At 41.0% G+C, this 20,588-nt stretch overlaps 1 protein-coding gene across 1 annotated transcript in view; it reads left to right on the top strand.

Moving 5' to 3' along the window:
• The first annotated feature begins 1,746 nt into the window (after positions 1 to 1,746).
• Positions 1,747 to 20,588, top strand: part of TMX4 (thioredoxin related transmembrane protein 4) — a 19,155-nt gene continuing 313 nt past the window's right edge. Inside the window, exons 1-8 of the mRNA XM_017821746.1 lie at positions 1,747 to 1,832; positions 7,006 to 7,121; positions 10,604 to 10,649; positions 11,230 to 11,358; positions 12,295 to 12,340; positions 14,120 to 14,221; positions 16,100 to 16,163; positions 16,570 to 19,046. Of these exons, the coding sequence (XP_017677235.1) occupies positions 1,747 to 1,832; positions 7,006 to 7,121; positions 10,604 to 10,649; positions 11,230 to 11,358; positions 12,295 to 12,340; positions 14,120 to 14,221; positions 16,100 to 16,163; positions 16,570 to 16,856 (876 nt within the window). The 3' untranslated portion in view covers positions 16,857 to 19,046. The remainder of the gene's footprint in view (positions 1,833 to 7,005; positions 7,122 to 10,603; positions 10,650 to 11,229; positions 11,359 to 12,294; positions 12,341 to 14,119; positions 14,222 to 16,099; positions 16,164 to 16,569; positions 19,047 to 20,588) is intronic.

Raw genomic sequence — 20,588 nt, 5'->3', positions numbered from 1 at the left:
GAGGTTACCCAGGGACGTTGTGGATGCTCCATCCCTGGAAGTGTTTAAGGCCGGTTTGGATGGGGCTTTGAGCGACCTGGTCTAGTGTAAGGTGTCCCTGCCTGTGACAGAGAGTTGGAACTGGATTATCTCCAAGGCCCCTTTCCAGCCCAAACCACTCTGTGATTCCGTGAAGCAGCTGGCCCTCGGGTTCTTGTCCAAGTGCCCAAGGTTAAATGGGATCATTCTGCCCAGCTCCCTGCTGAGGAATAGTGTCAGGTGCTACTCCTCTCCCTGCTTCCCCATCGGGGTGGGGGGCTGTCGCTGGGTTCTGTGTGAGCTCTAGGAAGGCTGAATTCCATAGGGAATACTTAGCAGGAGCAGGCTTCCAAAGCAGCGTTACATAATATCCCAGCACACCCTCACTCCAAGCCTTGAGCTCTGGAGTTCTCCTTCAAGGGAGATCCATCAGGTTTCATTAACATTCCAGTGCTGCTGTTCCCAGTCCGGGTGACATCAAGAGAGGTTTGTCTGTTTGGAGTTTTAAGTTTTAAGACATGACACAGTTCTTGAAGTTCACGTGGTGTTCTGTTCTTGGAGCCTCGCTCACCTGCTTGTATTTAGAAAGGGTAGGAGCTTGAGGGGTTTTTTTAAAGACAGCAATGAATAAAAAAGTAGTTTAAGTAGGCAGTAAAGTCACATGGTGCCTGTGGGCTGTGCAGCTATGAAATGGGGTTTTATTGTGGTGTGTGTGCTGCTTTGTGGAGGTGCTGAAGTTTGAAACAGGTTGAACATCTGAACCCATGCTCCAACACAAATACCTGCTCAGCTGCCTAAAGTTTTGCTTTACTGTTGAATTTGAGATATCTCCAAATATCTCTTGTTAGTCTCTGATTAGGGGGAGGGACTATCACTTCCCTTAGGACTTTACTGTTAAGGATCCTGCTGGACACCTGGTGTTAATCAATGATTAGGTGGGAACAATCCTGAAATAGCTGGCTGAGAGACCCAGGGGTGCCCACTGTGGTGGCTAAGGATTTGGTTTTTGAGTCTCTTTCTTTCCCTTTTCATTTATTGTGATCTAAAAGGTGGGGAAAGAGAGAACCTCAAAGTTGGAGAAAATAAATCTATTTTTTAAATTGAAATGTTTTCACTCGGTACATCTTAGTCTCCTGTGGAAGCAGCTGTATGGAAGTTACTGATTCACATGTGTGTTGGTGAGTTTTAAGGAGGAAAAAGGTTATTTATGGCAACTACAAGTTTTTATTTCTAGTAGAAAATATTTCAATAATTAGTGGTGCATGCTTTTGAGAAAGGAAAAAAAAGAGGAACTAACTGAAATCAGAAGTGGTTGGGATAGCAAGCAGGTAAAATCCTTTGCAAGTCTTTATTCCACTTGCAACATTCCCCTCTGGTTTGGAGTGACAGGCACTGACAATAGCAGGGTCAGCTTTAGTGCTGGCAGAGTGTGGAACATATTGCTGGATTGCTTAAATTAGACTTTATTTCATTGTCTGTGCAGTGTGTGATGTGTGAATGATCCTCAGTTCTCTGTGCTTCTTTCTGTGGTGCACTTCTAGTGCTTTCTGGTTTGTTTTTTTTTTTTTTTACCGAGGAAAAACCTTTTTCTTCATTGACTATTGAAACCCAGCGCTGGTGTTGTCGAATTAGGGAGAGTTTGACATTTCCAATCGTGTCTAATCAGGAGTTTGAGATCTAGTATTGATTTTTTTTTTTCTCACTGTTCTTGCGGCAGTTCTTGTGCTGATGGATTTTGGGTTCCTGGTGGTTTTTATCTGGTTCAGAGCTGGTGATCCCAGCCAAGAGTCCATTGATTCCTCCCATGCTGTGTGGTGGGTCTGTTGGCAGGACTGCAGTAAAATGCTCATTAAAACCTCGTTTGTTAGAAGAACCTCCTGTTTCTTTACAAGCCCGTTGTTTTCCAAGCAGTGCTTATTTTAATTAATGCAAATGTTGTTATAGGATCTCTATGAAAAAAACCCCAAACTTATTTTGGTCACCTGCTCTTGAAGCCTTTTGCCATGGTGAGGAGCAGGTACTGCTGCTGTTTAATGTCAGTTTTTCTGGAAAATTTACTCTGAAATTCCAATTTTTATTGTTCCCACGTGCACAACTAGAGAAATTTAAGTTTGAAATTACTTGTGTGTGGGACCTGTAGTGGAAATAGGATTTTTTCCCCTCCATCCCTTGTAGCTGAAGTGTGTGTACTTGGCTGACTTGTTGTAAATGTTTGGTTATTCAGAGCTGGCAAAATTGCAGGCCCTGGAAGTGCTGCTGCGGTTCATTGATAAAAACGTTCTGGATGAAGTGTCTGTGCAAGACATTGCAACACTTTGTGCCTCCTGTAACTATCAGAGCACGCAGGTCCTCACTGGAGGGCTGCAAATTTGCTGCCGGGATGAAGCTGTGTAACAAAGTTTCCTTATTTCCTTATCTCCAGTCTGTAGGAGCAAGATAATAATTCATTAACGCCGGGAGTTTTCTTTTTGTCTTTAATGTGCCCGTTTGGAATGCAGGCAGCTAATTTCTGCTCTGCTTGTTTTGTGTTTGTAAACATAACTTGTTCCAAGCTCGATTTATCTTAATTTAACATCCTCTTCTTTTTGAAGTAAATTAAAACAATCAGACAAAAAAAAAAAACAAACAACAAAACCCTACCAAAACCACAATCAATGAACTTGATCTCTGAGTACAAAAGAAACTATTTACACTCTTGTTACATCTGCAGTACTTTAGGTACTTGTTTCTACACCAGGTGCTAAATGTTTTGCTTCCCTTTTGTTTTAGCACCTGAAAAAGAATGCCTTAATTTTCTATTTTAATTCTAGCCAGGTGAAAAATCAGTGTAATAGTCACGTTTCTAAGGCTAGCTTATTATAGTATAGGTCCATACTTTATTTTCCCTTTGTCCTATATCATTAAATATAGCTTTAAATTGCCCTGCTGCCTCCGAGGCCAGATAATCACAAGGGTTCAGTCCTCCCACCAGCACTTTTGGCTGCAGTTCCAAGGCAGGGGGCTAAAAATGTAGCTGAATGTTTTGGTGTTTAGATGGTTTAATGCTTGAAACACTTTGTGTAAATAAACTCCTGAAGGATTTAATAAATTGTTTAATGATTGCTGTAGCTTAGATTGAAAGTTCAATAAGATTGGGAATTTTCTGTCACTTAGGAGTTTAGTCTCTTGTTAGTATCCAAGCTTTTCTTTGTCCTCTTCTTAAAAAAAACTCCAAGCACTAAACAACCCAATAAAACTCAAAAAGCAGGGGGAATGAAAGTCAAGTTATCAAAACTGATAAAATATGAAGCAGAAATATCCTTGTAGCAGATGCTTAATATTGCAGAAGGGGACACAAAACCATGGAGAGTGATGGAACTTAATCTGCTGAAGCTCTAGAATATTTTACATAGTTTTTTAGTGATTGATTTGCTTTATACTTTAATTTCTCCTTCTTAAAAAAAAAAAAAAAGCTTGTGAATGGAAAGTTGTTGAGGGTCCCTTTTTTTAAGTGCTGACAATAGTCAAAAAAAAAAAAATCTTAATTTTCTGTTTTAATTCTAGCCAGGTGAAAATAGTGAGAACAGTGTAAGTAACAACAAACCTCCTTTGTTTGCTCTGTGAGGGAGCTCGGACTTGGGCAATTTGTGGAAAAAAAAAACAAAAAACAACTAGTTTAACTTTGGCAGAGCAGCTGTTTTTGGGTTGGGAGGTCTCCCCTACCTGGTTTGGAGGGGTTTGGCACGTTGCAGGAACCTTCTTGTCGTCTTCCAGAGCATGTGCTGCTGTGATACAGATCTCAGTAAATGACAGGGAGCAACTTGTGTATCTTTGGCTTCCACCTGCTCACTTGAAAAGTCGACTAAAACCATGTAGTTGATCTTCTGAAGCTTCTCTTTGGTTGAAATTACAAAGCTGCCTCTCCTCCCTCAAGACTTATCTGTATTTAGAGATTTTTTTTTTTTGTATGCTTGTGAAATCTGTAGCAAATAAGGCAAAACTACTTAAAAGAATAAAAGTAATAATGGAATTCTGCTACTGTTTTAACAGACTGTTAGATGCTGTCTGAACATTTTTACTTTATTTTTAAGAGTTCTCCCAAGGTGAACTCCATCAAACAGTTTGGTTTAAGAAATGGTACTCTTGATGTTACATCTCCTCACTGAGATTATCAATAATGGGAGGGGGAAAAAGCAGGCAGGAGGAGTCTGTTACATTGATTTGAAAATGGGGGAATTGGTGAACAGAACAAGAACAGACATAAATGGCTCAGAACTGGGAACTGTATCAGGACATCTCAGTAAAATCACTGTGATTACTGATCTCTGAATGGCACTTTGCTCAAACTGGTTTTAACTTATGGTGGGGATTTTTTTTTTTGTTTGTATTGCCTCAGTGAAGTTGCTGGTATGTGAAAGCCAAAGCTTTTATGCTTTGAATCAGAGATAAATAGAAGTCAAAAGCAAAGTGTGTCTAAGAGCCTCAAATTTGGCTTTTGTGTGTTGCTTTTCTCTGTGCCCTCTGCAAAAAGCTTCAGGTGCTGTAATGGGTTGGAGTAGGAATCAGAAAACTTCTGGCTACCTGGAAATAGTGATTTTAACCCCCTGAGGCCAGTTGTTGTTGCAGTGATAGATGTCAGCTGCCTCTTTTTATGGAGGGCTGACAGCCTAGGGGAATATTTCAGCTGTAAAACTTTGTGCCAGGTAGGAGCTGTGTGTTGGGAAATATGTGAAACCTGCCTGCAGTGAATAGTTTGGACACATGTGATTTGTAGCTATGTGGTGTTTTCCATCTGATTGTTAGATGGTGAAGCACAGCAAATTGCTTTTTAAGGTGTAACAGGCTACTGAAAACTTTCCTTAACTGAGCACCCAAGTCTTGATTTAAATTCTGGTGGACTTAGATTTTTTTTTTTTAAATTGGCCTGCTTTCTTGTAAGGCACAGGGAGCACTGCAAACAAGGTAGCAGTTGGAACTGCCCCTTGTGCAAAGGAAGGAGCAGGAGGGGGAACAGCCCTAAATTTGGTGGTGTTGTTTCCTGCTCCTACAGGTTTTTTTATTTATTTTTTTTTTCTGGGGAATATAAGAACGGCAGTTGTACTGTGACTTCTGTGGAAATATCAATCAACCACAGTCCTGAAGGATTCATTAGAAGCCCACGGTGAAGTCAAGTAGTTCCTTAAAGCCTCAGTTCTTCAGGGTGCAGAAAGAAAGCTTTTGGAAGTTTTGATGAAGATGATCTAAGCATCAAGTATTTTGCTCTCCAGTACCTTCCTGAAAGAGAAAGTGTAAGGGAAGATATTTTAAGACTGAGACACGATAAAGCTTTGTTAATATAATTTTTTTTGTTATTTCCAGGAAGCACTCCTTAATTCCTTGGTGCTTCAGGTGCTGCATGACAAATGCAGGAATTATAGCTTCAGAAAAGAGAGGATGCTGAAGTAAACAGCAGTGCTAACTTGCAGAAATCTGATTTCTCATGCGAGTTCTGTCTTGTAGTCGTGTGGACAGAGTGTGTTTCCTGGCTGGCAAGAGCTGGATGTGTAATTTCAGGAATGTAAAGCAAATATTTTCATCCTGGTGGTGCTGGAGTGGCTGGATCCTGTAGCATGGGATGGAACTATTGCCATCCCATGTCCAGTATCGGTAATAAAAACCAGGTAGTCAACAATTAGTGCTCTTGGGCAAGTTCATTGTTGTGTTGTGTCACTGCCAAACCGTGACATGGGCGGATTTCAATGCTGCTTTGAACTAAAGAAAATATTTATAATGATAAGAACGTTAGCCATGTGTGTTGAATATTCCACCTAATTTCATTCAGAACTGCTCGTGAATGTCAAATGTAAATATAAACTTCGACAGGGCCCCTATTTCTATTTCAAGATCAGACTAAACAGGTGTATCAATTGTGAAAATCTCATGGCATGAATTTGACACATTTGGAAAACAGTCCAACTTCTGTCTTTCGTGTTAGAGCAACACCAGCAGCGTTATCTGATGGATGTATGTGGTTCTTACTTATCAGTCAAGCTGCTCTAATGAAATAGTGCTGTTTGGGAAGTACAGTACCTGTCAGACTATTATTGAAAGCCCTCTGTGGGCCAGCAGCACAATGGAAACAGTGCTGCATGTGAGGCTTGTTTCCAGCAGCTTTTTGAAATGTATCGAGGAGCTGTCTTCTGGCAGGATAAGATTGATGTCCTTTTTTTCAGATGCTTTCATGCAGGATGATGGTGACTCAAAAAAAAACCAACCAACAAGACAGTGGCTTTCACAGTTAAAAATTCCTAGTACAGTTAAATACAACAAGTATTTTTAAATGGTGTCATTTTAACTCCCAAGCGACGAGAGTTCCTATTTCTAAATACTCAAGTTTCAAAGCTCCCACGAAGCGCTCAGAGTAAATTTGACTCGACCTCCTCTGTGAGAAACGACCAGAAATTCATCTTTTGAAACGTTCTTTCTCTGAAATTATCCAGGGAGAAAACAAGACCCGAGCAAGACAATAAGTCTGAGCAGTGGGAGTTTGGTGTGCACTCTGTTTAAATCTCTAATGGGTGCTATCAGAAAGGATGTGTTCTGCTGTATGGAGTAGTGGGCTGAGGAAAATGTAATTTCTAGAAGTTCTGAGGTGTGGGAAATCAATACAAAACGTTGTGATGATGGATGAAGGATCCGCTGCAGAGCACAGCCCGGCATCAATAATTCAGAGCTCTGCCATGGAAATGGATTTATTTCCTATGTAAATAGAATCCATCACAAGTGCTGAGGAGTTTGGATATGAATTTCTCCAACCTTTGGAGATTTGCTTTTGTTTTAATAACAGGAGGAGGAATGTAGGGATTGATAAAAAACTACCTGATTGTCTTGTTCAGCAGACTTGATCAAGAAAAACTGGGTTTTTTTCCTTTGTGATTGATATGTTTGTGTCTTCTCTGTAGGATGAGTCAATTTGAGTGTCTTTAAGTGTAAGAATATTAAAGTATTTAACCTGTTTCTCCCCTTCAGTTATGCTCCCTGGTGTCCAGCTTGTCAGCAGATTGAATCCACTTGGGAGAGCTTTGCCAAGGAGAGTGAACGTCTCGGCATCACTGTTGGGAAGGTGGATGTCACTCAGGAACCAGGTATAGCATGAAACAGACTGTTTTAATAACGAGAATTATTCAATATAAGCACCACTTAGTACTTATTTAGCTGTTAAAACCGAAATAACCTCATGCACCTTTTTATTTCTCCGTGTAGTTCCTATCTGGGAAGTTTATAAACTCCATTTGAAGGATTAAAGAATTGGGGGAGTGATCTGGCTTAATACTTAATAGAAGAGGCTTATTCTCTATTTTAATCCACTTCCCTGAAAGCTGTTGCCTGTCTCATTCCTGCCTCCTCCAAAGTGTCTGCAGAAGATTCCACCTCTGTAACTGGAGAGTCCCAGGATGTGGTAGCACTGCCTTAATTAAAGTCCTTAACTGTTTCTGTGATGGTGCTGCTTTATTGTCTTATTTAATTGTGGTAGTGCTTTAAATTGCAGTTATTTGTTATTTCTGTTGTTGTTTTCTGCTGGTGATGCACATATGCAAATGTGTTTATGGAAGGGGTTTTCTGGCTGTCCACAGAAGCAGGACTGCAATCTAATTTACTCTTTTAGTGACTCCCTTCAGAGGTTTGGATGAGTGTTTGTACAAGCAGTGCTAATATTGTTTAAACCTCTGCATCCCTTGGGAATGCTTCACGCTTGTCTTGGCTTTGAGGGGATAAAGGATTTTGTCAGCAGTATCAGAGAGATGTTACTAGAATAAAAAGGCTGAGCTTTACTGAATTTTTTTTTCTTTTTTTTTTTTGTAAAATGTGTTCATTTTATTAGTTGAAAACATGCTGAACAAGTTGCTTTATCAAATAACAGCAGGGAAATTACTGAAACTCTGGTCTTAAAATCAGCTTTTATGGGTTCATGTTTTGTTAAAAGTTCACAAATATGCAGAAACTCTTAGGCCAAAAAGCTGCATATGGTAATCATTAATAGCTTAATAAACAGATTAATCTAAATATTACATTTTTGTAAATAGATGTAAATTTAAAGCCAACTTCTCACTTTAACAAAGCAATGGTTACCCTGGAGTAAGCCTGCAAATGGGCATTCATTATAATCCTATCCAGTTATGTTCTCCCAATTAGACAGGGATTCTTTGGCTTATGTAATGTTCCAATGAAAAGATTTCCATCTTGACTGTGGCACTGGGATATGGCTGTAATTTCAAAATGCACTTTCGGATAGGAGGCTGTAAAAATAAAATACTTGGGACTTCAAAGGTAAAAAAATTGAATGGCAGGGATCAGATACTTCATACTCAGACTGGAAAACAAACATTTATTCCCTTACCTGACCCCTGGTGCTGATGTAATTCTGAAGGTACCTGAGTTCCTTTGGAAGCTTTCCAAAGTTCCTGAGGTGTTCTTACCACGGGCTGTGCTCCATCCTTTCAGTTGGTGTGTTGAAGTGCTCGGTCTCCTGTTCCTGCCTGCACAATGGTACCTTAATTAGTGTTGATTATGCAACCCCTCCATCACACTGAAAGTAGCCAAAACGTGTTAAGCTGGGGGGAACCCACGAGATGAGTGCAGAGCTGCAGAAAATTGCCCTGCCAAAACCTGCAGGAGAAAAGTGGCCGTTCATGGGGCTTAATTGCAGCAGATGCCTGAAGAATAAACCCTCCAGAGCCTTAATGGCCTTCCAGCACATTTCAGTCACTGCGTGTTCCGGCCTCAAAGTGCCTCCTCTTGCCTCATCTCCTCTATTGAAACACTCAGGATGTAAAAGGCAAGTCCTGGAGATGCTTCTGGATCCCCAGGTTCTGTGTGTTTGTGGGGCCTTTTTTAAGCTCCCAGCTGCAACGTTCACCTGTGAATTAAAACGAGACTTCTCGAGTCTTCTGGACCTTCTTGGAGTAGCTGTTGGATGAAAGCAGCTGTGTTTTTAGATCTCTGTGTATTTTAGGGGGTGTTTGAGTGCAAATACTGAAGGTTTCTTTGTTCTTGATTAGCTGTTGATTTCATAATGGATGTCAGGTTTTGATTTGCTTAACTGTATTTCAAGTTAAACTAGTAGCCACTTTAACTTCGTGTTAAACACACACCAAAACTTACTGTGCTTAAATTTTGTAGCTGACTCACATCTGCTTTTGCTGGAGGTGCCTTAGATAACCAGCAAACCTCCAGCTAAAGTTTTGGGGATGCTTCAATGCATTTTGGCAACGGATTTTAAACTTTTAGATTTTATTATTCCCCTGAGACCATCTTTGCTCTAAGACTGGCTACTGCTAAGAGGTTTAAGGCAGCTGTTTTGTTTCCTCTTTGCCTGCCCAGTGTTTGTAAGAACTTCAGGGAGTCTCTTCAGTGTGCCCATGACTTTCTCTGTTCTTAAGCTCATTATGTTCTTTATGGCTCTCCACCTAGTTTTCCTTGTGCAGCTGTGCTTTGTGCTTTATTAATTCCGGTGTTACACTTGGGGCTTTGTTTACTTTGCATCTCCTGTGCTGGCACAGCTTTTAACTGGTTTGTAAAGTTTGCCACCACCTTGCATCTCACAGCAGTAAAGGCAGAGAGCTGAAAAGTTGAAGCAAAGAAAGTTTCCTTTCTGGAGCTTTAAAGATGCTTTAAACATCTGTGAAAAGCCCCCAAACAACAAAAGGAGCCACAACACTTTTTTGCCTATTCCATGGAGGAATTCAAACTAGAAAAAACATTACCACTGAAACTCCTTTTAAATATACCTGTCTTGTTGCAGTATGGCTCATCTTTGTCTTTAAAGGCAGAAACTCTCTTGCTCCAATACTTTCCCGTGGCTAATCCTGGTGCCTAAAGCTGTTTGCATTATTGAAAGCTGAATAGGGACTTAGTTTCCCCAAAGATTTTCACAGAATTTTACAAAAGGCCAAGTTAAATAACTGTACTCTTTACATTGGTGCTTTAGATGAATGGCAGTCGCTGGCTTGAGGAATTCAGCCTTTCCTAATGGAGTTGGACTGCACATCTAGGGGTTCATCACCTCTGGAGGTTCTTTTTTTGGTTTATTTGGGGTTTTTTTTGTCCTTTCTGCTGTCTCATGGCTGATGCTCCAAAAGGGATTGTCATGGCTTAAACTGGCAATATTTTACCAAACAGAATGCTGAGATGTCCCAGGCTATTTTCTCCATCTTTGTAGTTACCTGGAGAGGAATGATGTGTGGGAAGGAAGAATAAGAACCTGGAAACATCCTGGAACACGATGTGCATTTGTGTGGCTCTTCCTCTGGGTTGGAGCTGGTCTGGTCACAAACTTCAGCTCTTTGCAAATATTGATCAGGGAAACCCATTAATTAGAAAAATTTGCTTGCAGTAAACGTTCTCCAAGGTCAGCATTTTTCTGTAGCTTGTCAGTATTTAGTATCTGTTACTGTTTGTAGCATTTCTGAAGACAAACTGTTAAACCTGTATTTACAAAACAGTGGTAACAGCCCTGCATCTGCTGCTTTCTAGTTCAAATCTGTAGGTATTTATAGATAAGTCAGAATGCTGAGAAATTTCAGTTTTACTGAATTGCTTGTGGCTTTTTATTTTTCCCCCTTTCTAGGCTTGAGTGGTCGTTTCTTCGTCACGACACTTCCTACAATTTACCAGTAAGTGTTTCCTGCTGGAAACTGCAGCTGTTGTGTCCTGCTTGTCACTTGTTTTGGGCTGTAACTCTGAGATGTAGGGGGGAATGAAGGAGTACTGACTTCTGGTTTTAGGTTACTACTGGAGCTTTGCTTGTATGGTAAAATCCTCATCTTACTTTAAGGGACTTCACTAAGTTTCCCTGTTACCAGTACTTTAAAAAATGGATCAGAGAAGGCAGTTCCTGTAGCTCTACTCCAGTAAAGTGTTGTCATCCCTAAAATACTGAACCCTTTATTAAGTCAGGGTGTCATGAGTCATGCAGATATATATACACATCTATATGCACACTTCTAATTCTGAGTTGTATTTAAAAAAGGGTTTGGTTGTTAACCTCATGTGCTTTGTATTTGCTGGAGTGCAAGTGAATATTTAACAAGTTTTGGTAAAGACTGAGACCTTCCATCATGGAATGCAGTTCCAAACCACTCAGATTTCTGAGCAAGTGAAATCTACAATGTGTGTGGGGTTTTGCTTGGGGTTTTTTTGCTGTGGATACCGTTTTAGGGGACGTGTGTGTCAATGGGAATTCCTGTTTTCCAGTGCCAACGACGGAGTGTTCCGCAGGTACCGAGGCTCCCGGACACTGGAAGATCTTCAAGGCTACATTTTAGAGAGGAAATGGGAAGCTGTGGAACCTGTGGCAGGATGGAAATCTCCATCTTCCATAATGTAACACGTTGTTTTTATTAACAACAGCCATGTTTTATAGCTCATTATTCACTAAGGGCCCTATGTTGACAGCTTACAGACAAAAGGCCTTTATTCCCTAGGCGTGTAGCTCTGCAGAAGCAATCTGGATTGACAGCCTGCTTTCCAGTTTCTCACCTTTAAAAGCAGTTTATTTGCTGCATTCCCTTTTGTTCCTGCCTGCTAAGGCTTGTTTGTCATCTTTGAAAAGAGATTAAAAATAATACAGCCACTGAGCATTATGTAAGTGCCACTTCCAATATCTGCTGAGTGCTGGAATCAAGAGCGTGTTTATGTAGATTATTCCTTCATGACTCCTGGCTACTGGGCCAGGCAGCCTTTAGCTTTAAGGATTTTTTATTTGTGTCTTTACAAGAGAGCCTTTTGTCCTCCTGTGGAATGGGAAGCAGTGTAGTGCTTACACAGTGTATCAAAATTTGTTTTCGGGGTGGATTTGCTTTGAAATACCAAATAGAGTGTTTCCATGACACAAAGGATGAACCTGAGATGTGAGTGGCCTGCATTTCATCCTGGCTGAATCTATTATGTGTAAATTCACCTCAGAGATCCACAGAGGGTCCTTATTTTTTTCATCTGAGAAGGAAGAAGAGCTGTGGGATATTTAGTAATGGGGAGAGGAGCTACGGGGCTGCTGGGAGTTGGGGAAAAGGGGGTTAAAGCTGTACAGGGTTGTGCTGTGAATCTGCTCTTCCTTAGTATAATCAACAGTCCTCTTTCAAGGGGCTGGTTTAGGATTTCAGGGTCTCAAATGGGTTTGCAGTGGCCTCCTCCTGATAATTGCTGGGACCTGAAGGGCATGGGAAGTCTATGGAATCTTATCCTGGTTTCTGTGCAGTTTGCTGTGTATCCCAGCTCCCCCATCTCAGAAGCTGTTCCTTCCATTTCCTTCTTTTCTAGGATGCACGGAATGGCAGGGCTGTTCCACTTCTCGGGGTGGATCAGGGTAAGTGACTGTGTGGTGGGGTTTCCTACACCCCCTTTTTATCATTAGAATAATCCCAGTGGTCAAAACCTAACTGAAATTTTTATTATCCTTTTATCAGACTGAATTTGCCTTACATGCAGTGCGTGTACATATAAATATATATAGGGTTTGTAGTATCTTTGCACTATAAAATTTAAAGTGCTAATAATCTGTGCAAAAAATGGCAGTTTGACTGCAAAGATTATAATCAATAATAAAAACACTTCCTTTTCTTATTATCTTGGTGTAGTTACAAAGCTCTATCAAAGCTCTAAGGGGATAAAGTAGTTTTGTTTTTTTTTTTTTGAGAGCTGCTGCAAAAATGGTTGTAAATACCAGGAATGCATTTAGGATTTACCAGATTATGTCACTTAATACTATTCCTCAAGATTACCTCCAGGTTCATTTTCAGAGTTTAAATCGTGTTCTTCTGCAGTTTGCTTGCACCGTGTTTGTACAGGAGAAGGGAGGGTAAAGGGTTTATTTTTTTTTGGGATTTCAAACTGCCAACAGCATTTGCATAGGGACACAAATTTGGATGATTGATTATCAAAAGTAAGGGAGAAATGCTTAGTGTACACTGTAAAACATTTAACATGTAAGATATTTTACTTAAATATTTCGAGATGCTTTCATTTGGGAGCTATCAAAGCTTTTCCTGTGCATGCAAATAATGAGAATTTTCAGACCTTTCCCGTTCTGTGCAGGGAACATCCACTTAAAAATCTTCAAGTGTAGCCGAGATTGAGACTGTATTTGACTGTAGCAAAATATCTTAATATTGTAACATGCTGCAAAAAATAAATACAGTAGAGAGTTTGAATATAGTTTGTATCACTTCCAGTCAGCATCAAACTAACCCGGAATCCAACAGAACTTGGAGTTGTTGGTTTCCTGTGCAAACTCTCTTTGATTCTCTCTGGATATTATTAACTTTTTATAGCCTTGTGGTGTTTCTCTTCCGTGGTTGTTGTGTAATGATGTTGTATCTCCATAGTTTCCTTCCTGAAAGATTAACTGGGAAGGAACCTTCTCTAATTAGCTTTCCCCTTGGATGAATATTTCAGCTGTACATTTCCTCACTCTTCTTGCTGTGCTTTAATAAATACTGGAAGCTGTTCTAACACTTAAAAGTACTCTGGAATTTCAGTATCTGGGCTCTTGTGAGTGTTGATTGTGGTTTGTTTGGAAAGATCTAATGTTATAATTGACTTCCTCCCAGACCCCCTGAGTCATTGGGCTGCTTCATTCACTGAATTGAATTTGTAGGTTTGCAGTTGCAAAGCAATATTAATACTGTATTTGGATTATTATCTCCGAGTTTATAAGTGAAATCACTTATTCAGTGTCTGCTTAGAATGGGTGGGTCCTTTTAGGAGCTAAACAGCTTAAGTGAAATAAATGGCTTAATTTCAGTTAATGGAGAGTTGCCATATAAGGGTGAAGGATGTTGGGACACTTCCCTGTGTGCTCTGAGGCTCCCTCAGAAATTCATCCCCAGTAAGATTATTATGGCATCTCTAATGATGAGTGTCTCAGGAAGAAGGAATTGTGCATCCTCTGCCTAAAAAGCCTTTTAATGTGAACAGCTCAGTAAAGAAAAACACGATCTAACGGTGTCAGAAAGGAAAGACTTTTGTATAAATACTATTAAATGAAAGGGCTTAATCAGAGAGCAATTTATGCAATGGTGTGGGCAGTAGAAATCATAACTGCTTTTAGCTATAAAGTTATTAATTATCTCTTTCTCGTTTCCAGCAAATCCATAACTACCTCACCGGCACTCTTGGAATTCATGTTTGGGTTTCTTATGCAATCTTCATCTTGGCCACTTTACTGATTGGCCTCTTCCTGGGTTTGGTAAGAAAGCAGATGACTTTTTTTTCTCATTTACCTACAACTTTTGCTTTGTATTAACTCGTGGAAAAAAATAAACCCAACTTCCCTCATACTAAAAAACTTTGCTTTAATAATATACTATTAAATACTAATATCCATTCCCTGGTGTCCAGTGGTAGAATGTGTGAGAGGGGTTCAAAGCTGTGCTGGGGAGGTTTAAACTGGCCATTAGGAAGCGTTTCTTCACCCAGGGGTTGGTCAGACAGTGGAAGAGGCTTCCTAGAGAGGTGGGTGATGCCCCAGGCCTGTCAGTGTTCCATTCTTGTGGACAATGCCCATGATAATGTGCTTTAACATGGTCACCTTGGACTAGAGGGCTGTGTAGGTCCCTCCCAGCTGGAGTAGTCTGATCTATTCTGTTAAAATTCTGAGCTATTCCATACTGCACATTCACTCCCCTGCTTGTGGTAAAGGTTGGGTCTTGATTGCAGCTTGGTTTTAACAAAATCTCACTTCTCTCTCCCCTGTGATCTTTTGGGTTGAGTCCTCATTAGTGACAGTCAAATCTGACCTCACTTGTTATTCATGCATTCAAATATCCCTCTCCAAAACATCAGGAAGATGATCCAAGCAAGCCTGTTGACTCTCTGTGGGAATGTGAAGGACCAGAACATGAGTCCTGGGTTGTTTCATCAGTGAAAACAATTCCAAGCTGCTTTACCTGTGGAGCTGGGATTGTTTCCTCACAGAATATTTGGATGATGTGGCTCTGTGACCTCTCAAATATCAACAGCAAATAAGAAACTGAGCTAAAAAAAGGAGATATAGATGGGAATACAAGTTCTTTCAGAACAGTTGTTTGGTCCACAAGTGTTTTGCAACTGCCAAGGCTTTTTAAACAGTTCTGCTGATCACTGGTTTGACCTGCTGCTAAGTCACTATTCCTTGTAGGAAGTGTAAAGGTTGTTTTTGGAACTTGGATCTCTGCCCTTCAGCCCAAATATTAGTGAAATAAAGAAAAAATTTGAGTCTCGTTCTCAGTAGTATTGGGAAGTGATTTCAAAGCGGTTGAAATTTGAAGTTAGGCAAACCCATACATAATATATGGACAGAATTGTTGTGTACAAGCAAATGTCTTTCATTATGTGTTTTCAACAACTGCATTTTTCTAGATGGTGGATTTTCACCAAAGGAGTGCAAATCAAGTCAGTGTAACTGGTTGCAAATGAATATGATGATTTAAAAGAAACTTTCCTTCTTCTTTCTTCACTTAAAAAAAAAAACCAACCAAACTGCAAAAGCTGAAAAAATGTACAGTTAATCTCTCAGCTCTTTCCAAAAAGCTTGTCAGTGATTGAAATGTATTTCTTGAACATGGTGTCAGCTCTCTCTTTTTCCTTACACTATTCTTAGCATGTGACAAGGAGACACAAATGTCTTCCTTGTGTTTAGGTTAAACTGCACTGGGCTCTTTGAATAACAAGCACAAAAGGTGGAAGCACACATTTTATGTTGGGGAGGCAGGGGTAGGAATGGAATAACTTTCCAAAATACAGGAAAACTTGACTGAGATTGTTTCAAAGTTTTCAAGGAATAAAATTCCTCAACTGTGTTCTGAACTTGTCTGCTTAAGATGCAAGCAGCTTCAATACTGAATAAATTTAGGAAAGTAGGAGGCAGAAAATGGGGAGTAGAAAGCAGAGAATGCTGGTTAGTACACACTGGGAAAGCACTTCTTCCCATGTTTTTATTTAGCTCTTGTCTCTAAGCAAGATAATATAATTTAGAAAGCCTTATTATGTGTATCTGTCTAAAAAGAATGAGTGCAGGGACTTTTGGAACCGCTAATAAATGCCTCTGTAATTACTGCTAATAAATGCCTTTTTGTCCTTTCCACAGATCCTGGTTTTGATTTCAGACTGCCTCTGCCCAGCCAGCTCAAAATACAAAGCTGAAACACCTGGTAAGTGGGTGAGAGATGGTAGATTCGAGTGTAAACTTGCAGGAGGGAGGGCAATACATGTGAACCAATAATCCAGGAGTCAGGGAAAATTGGGTTGTCTTGGGTTTGCAGAATAAAGTGGAAGTTGTCTGTGCCCAATAGGCTAGAAACCCAAATGAAAGTGGAGGAGAAATACTACTGAAGATTTGTTTGAATGAATTGAAAAATAAAAGTTTTCAATAGAATCACAGAATTTTTTTTTGTTGGAAGGGACCTTAAAGATCGTCCGGTTCCAGTCCCAGCTGGGATAATAACCCCAGTCAGTGACATCCCTCAGTATTTCAGAACACAGAGGTGGTGAAGCACCTTTACAGGCCACTGTCCCGGGGTCCAGTCTCACTGCAGCCTCTGAAACTCTTGTGTTTAGAGGAAACCGTCACGAAGGACAACGTGGAGAACGCGGCGCTGGAGGAGCCGGAGGAGCCTACGGAGCCTTCCGCGGACGAAGCGGAAGAGGCTGCGGATGGGAAGGACCTCTCAGAGGGAGAAGATGCAGCAAACTCGAGTGCTGAGGACTCCGAGGAGGATTTGGCGCTTGGGAAAGAATCAGGGGAAGAAGAAACAGAAGACTTAAGTGAACAACCTCTGACTGAGTCAGAGACCGAGAGCTCAGTGAGGCAGCGCAAAAGTCAGGGGGCCGAGAAGGAACTCTAGTCCTCCGTGGGGGATTTTGTGCACCTGGACCAAAGAAGTGTCAGACCAGGGTCTGAAGCTGGAGCTTAAACTTGATTTGTCATTTGTGTTTACCAAAACCTCTGCTCTGTCAGCAGGCTTGTCTTTTTTTTTTTTTTTTTTTTTTTTTTTTTTAAACTAGGACTCGCTTCCTTTGTTCGCTAAGCACAGATGCTGTGTAACAATTAGCCATGACAATCAGAACCAGGGGGTCTTATCTGGTCCTTGTCCTCTAAAGAGAAAAGGGGGTGTGAGCCTCAGTTCACCAGCTGGGGAATGTCTCTGTGTGTGTGTGTGTGTGTGTGTGTCCCTCCCTGAGCAAGATCAGGGCTTTTAACTCCACAGTAGCTTGGCAGGACTGTGACTTCTCTGAATGTTTATTGTTCCCAAACGCCCCAGGAGCACAGATAAGGGATACACTCCCAAAAGAAGGCACCTTACCGGTCTTCTCTCAAAAATGTTGTGTACAATGGGTTTGGTTTTATCACCGTCAACTGAAGCACCTTTCTCACTCATCTTTGTTCATGTTGTTGTCCCACAGCACGTCCCCAGATGTGTCAGTTTTTGGTGATCCAGAGGCACAGCTCGAGTTCTTTGACCCGAAAAGTTGGAGTCATTGAAAACCTCAGGCAGAAAGAGAGTGGCAGCTAAATGTTGAAAACGTCTTGGAACTTTTTAAAAGGTTTAAAGGAAATTATTTTGTTCAGGGGGAATTTTTGCCAAAGCATCAAAGCATGACTCTCTCTTTTTTTTTTTTTTTTTTTTTCCTTTTTCCTTGCAATTTGTTCCCATCAGGAGATTGTAGCAAGAAATACTCACTTTGCAGTCAGTGAGTTGTATACTTCTTGCCAATCCAAGCTTGTCATATGCAGTGCAGTCCTGCCATTTCCAACTGGGAGTACTTTTGGCAGAACTGAAGAGGCACGTAGGGGTTTAACCTTTGATCACTTTTTCTACTTTTTGTCACAGGGAAAAGAGGGGGGCACAGCTGGGTGGTGAGGAGAAGCTGTTAGTTTTGCTACTTATATCAGAATAAAAATGTGTGTGCTGAAACATGTACAGTGAAAATGGCTTGTCAGGTGGGCAGCATTAGGTTGGTTAGAAGACTTGGGTCACTAGAGAAATCACTGTATCACTCCTTTGACTGTTAATACATGAGTTTTTTTGGGAAGGAACATCTACAGTGAGGTCCTGTATGTTTGTTTTGTTGGTGTTTGACCATGTGTGTAAGATGTGTCTTAATCTTGATACTATTTTTAAAATATATATATATATTGCATAAGCCTTGCTCACATGCATGCATTTCACCTTGTTCTTCAAGAATGGAGAGTGATCAGAGGTGAGATCATCTCTCATTAGAAGAGACAAGCTTGCAAGTGCAAAATGCTGGTTTCCTTTGAGACTGAGATTAATAAGGGCAATTTGTGTTGAAAGTAATGTTTTGTTGTTGTGTTTGTTTTGTTTTTTTTTTTTTTAAATGCTCATAAAGAACGTATTTACTAAGAAAGCTTAGCTTTTCCTGTCTATGTCCTGTCTCATGTGATGGTTTATAACATCCATTGCACTATAATGACAAGAGTCTGTGTGGGGTGTGCCCCGTGGAATGAGCCGTTGTGGAAACTCACACAGCAGCTGTTGAAAAGCTAAACTTTTATAGCCAAAAATCAAAAAAACCTCCTCTGTGGCCACTGTAGCTTGAAAACCGTGCACTTCAAAGTTGAGAGAACAGAATTGTTTCCCTTATGTTTCTTTTTTCTGTTATCTGTGCATCAGGAGCTCTGGGAAGTCTGAAAGAAACCCAGGAGTGTGACCATGTTTCATGACACGAGCAGGAGCTGGGGTGTGTGTTTTCAGGTACAGGAACTTGCATAAGCTCATGTCAGAATAGACATATTCCCTAAATTGTGGGTCCAAACCTACTGGGCACTGAAAAATCTCTGGGACTGGATCCAGTGCAGGTTGAGGGCGGTGGTGCCTTTGCCTGTCCCCAGAGAGGATGTTCTGTACCCCCGAGGGTCTTGTGGTTCTCAGGGCAGTCTTGTGGTTCTCAGGGCACAGGAGGGAGCGTGTCCATGTGGAATTCTGATTGGATTTTGCTTCACTTTTGTATTCTCATGGTGCCAGTCACCTGATGTTCTCTCCAGCTGTTTGAAGAGGTTTTGACTTTAAAAGGTACAGCACATCCCTACACCTCACGTGGCTTTCTTGAACGCTGTTGGGAATTGAAGGATGAAAAAGTCAGGGGTAGCTCTTCTCAGTGTTCAGCTCGAGGTGTTTGGATGTTTAGACAACAAGGAGTTCTCACAGGAGCTGGGTTTCACTACCTGTCTTTGGATTGCAAAGGCAAACAAACCCACAAGTGGCACTTTGTCCTACAAGGCACAGGGGTTGTGGGATGCTCTGAGGAAGATCAGAAGCTCCTCTGTGTGGTGAGCGGAGTCTCTGCTGACATTTCCTCTGTTGTTGCCTGGCACCGTTGAGTTTGGGTTGTTTAAACTGAAGAGATCGAGTATTTTCCTGTGGGATCACTAAGCAGGGATTAAGGAAGCAGGCAGCAAGTGACCACAGTTTAGATCTGTCTTGGGAATCTGGAAATGAGCTATGCCAGGCTTCTCAGGGTTCCTGAACATAGTAGGGGTGTCATTGCTCCTGTGTTTTCATCAATAAAGTAGGGAATATTAATGGGGTTTGACATGTATTGGTGTATCTCATTACAAAGATCACTAAATTGTAATTAGGCTTGAGAAAAAGAGATGCTGTGCAGCCATTGATCCCTCCAACTTAGCTGTACGTTTGTAGGAGATTTATTGGAGCGTGACACTGGACATACCCAGCTGTGACCAAAGTTTATCTGGCAAACAGCAAGTAGGAAGAACTGCAAAGGCTAAATTTGTGTTCAACAGAAAAACTACGAGCTGTGCAGTAAAGGTGTCATGTTCACATACTTTCCAGGATCAGTTTTCTTCCCGCTAAAACACATTTTAATTGAATCATGCCAGTAGTACTAATTAGGCTGTTTACAATTGTGTTAAACTTGGTGTGTTTCCAAAAAGTCAGGATCGACCTTTTGTGCAATCTGAGTGTTCTGTTATGATTAATCTTAAAAATTGGAGCTTGTTCTTGCAACCTCAGTGTAGACAAAATGGCCTTGGAGGAGCTGCTGCTGCCACTGACTGTTCAGAGTGTTTGGATTAAGGACAGGGCTGCAGGGCCTCCAAAATGTGTGTCAGAAAATTACTTTGGGGTGGTTGAGAACCAATTTAAATGTCAATTGTGCTGCGTGCAGCTGGCAACCAGTCCCTGATGGATCCGAACGGGAATCCTTAACAGCAAGTCAGTCAAAAATTCCAGCGGGTTGGAAATCCATCCAGCCTTCCAAACCTCTCGTCCTTGAGGTCTGGGTGAAACTTGTGAGTCTTGGAATGCTCTGTATCTGCTGCCCCCTGGGTGGGCTGTGTGATGTGGGATTGCTTCCTGCAAATGTCGTGGGATTGTCTGTCACGTGGAAGTGTTGCAGATTTATACTCTGGGTATTTTTACTGAAATTCCACATAAACTTTGTATTTATGACCATCTCGCTGTTAGTTTTCATTTCCTTGGTGTGTGGTTGGCTCATCTGTGGCAACAATTTGGCAACAATTTGGCAACAATTTGGCAACAATTTGGCAACAATTTGGCAACAATTTGGCAACAATTTGGCAACAATTTGGCAAC

The sequence above is a fragment of the Lepidothrix coronata genome, unplaced genomic scaffold, assembly GCF_001604755.1.
Source record: "Lepidothrix coronata isolate B3197 unplaced genomic scaffold, Lepidothrix_coronata-1.0 Scaffold92, whole genome shotgun sequence".
In the NCBI taxonomy this organism is placed as follows: Eukaryota; Metazoa; Chordata; class Aves; order Passeriformes; family Pipridae; genus Lepidothrix; species Lepidothrix coronata.
Note: the sequence above shows the minus strand (reverse complement) of the source record. Positions and strands in the feature narration are given on the sequence as shown.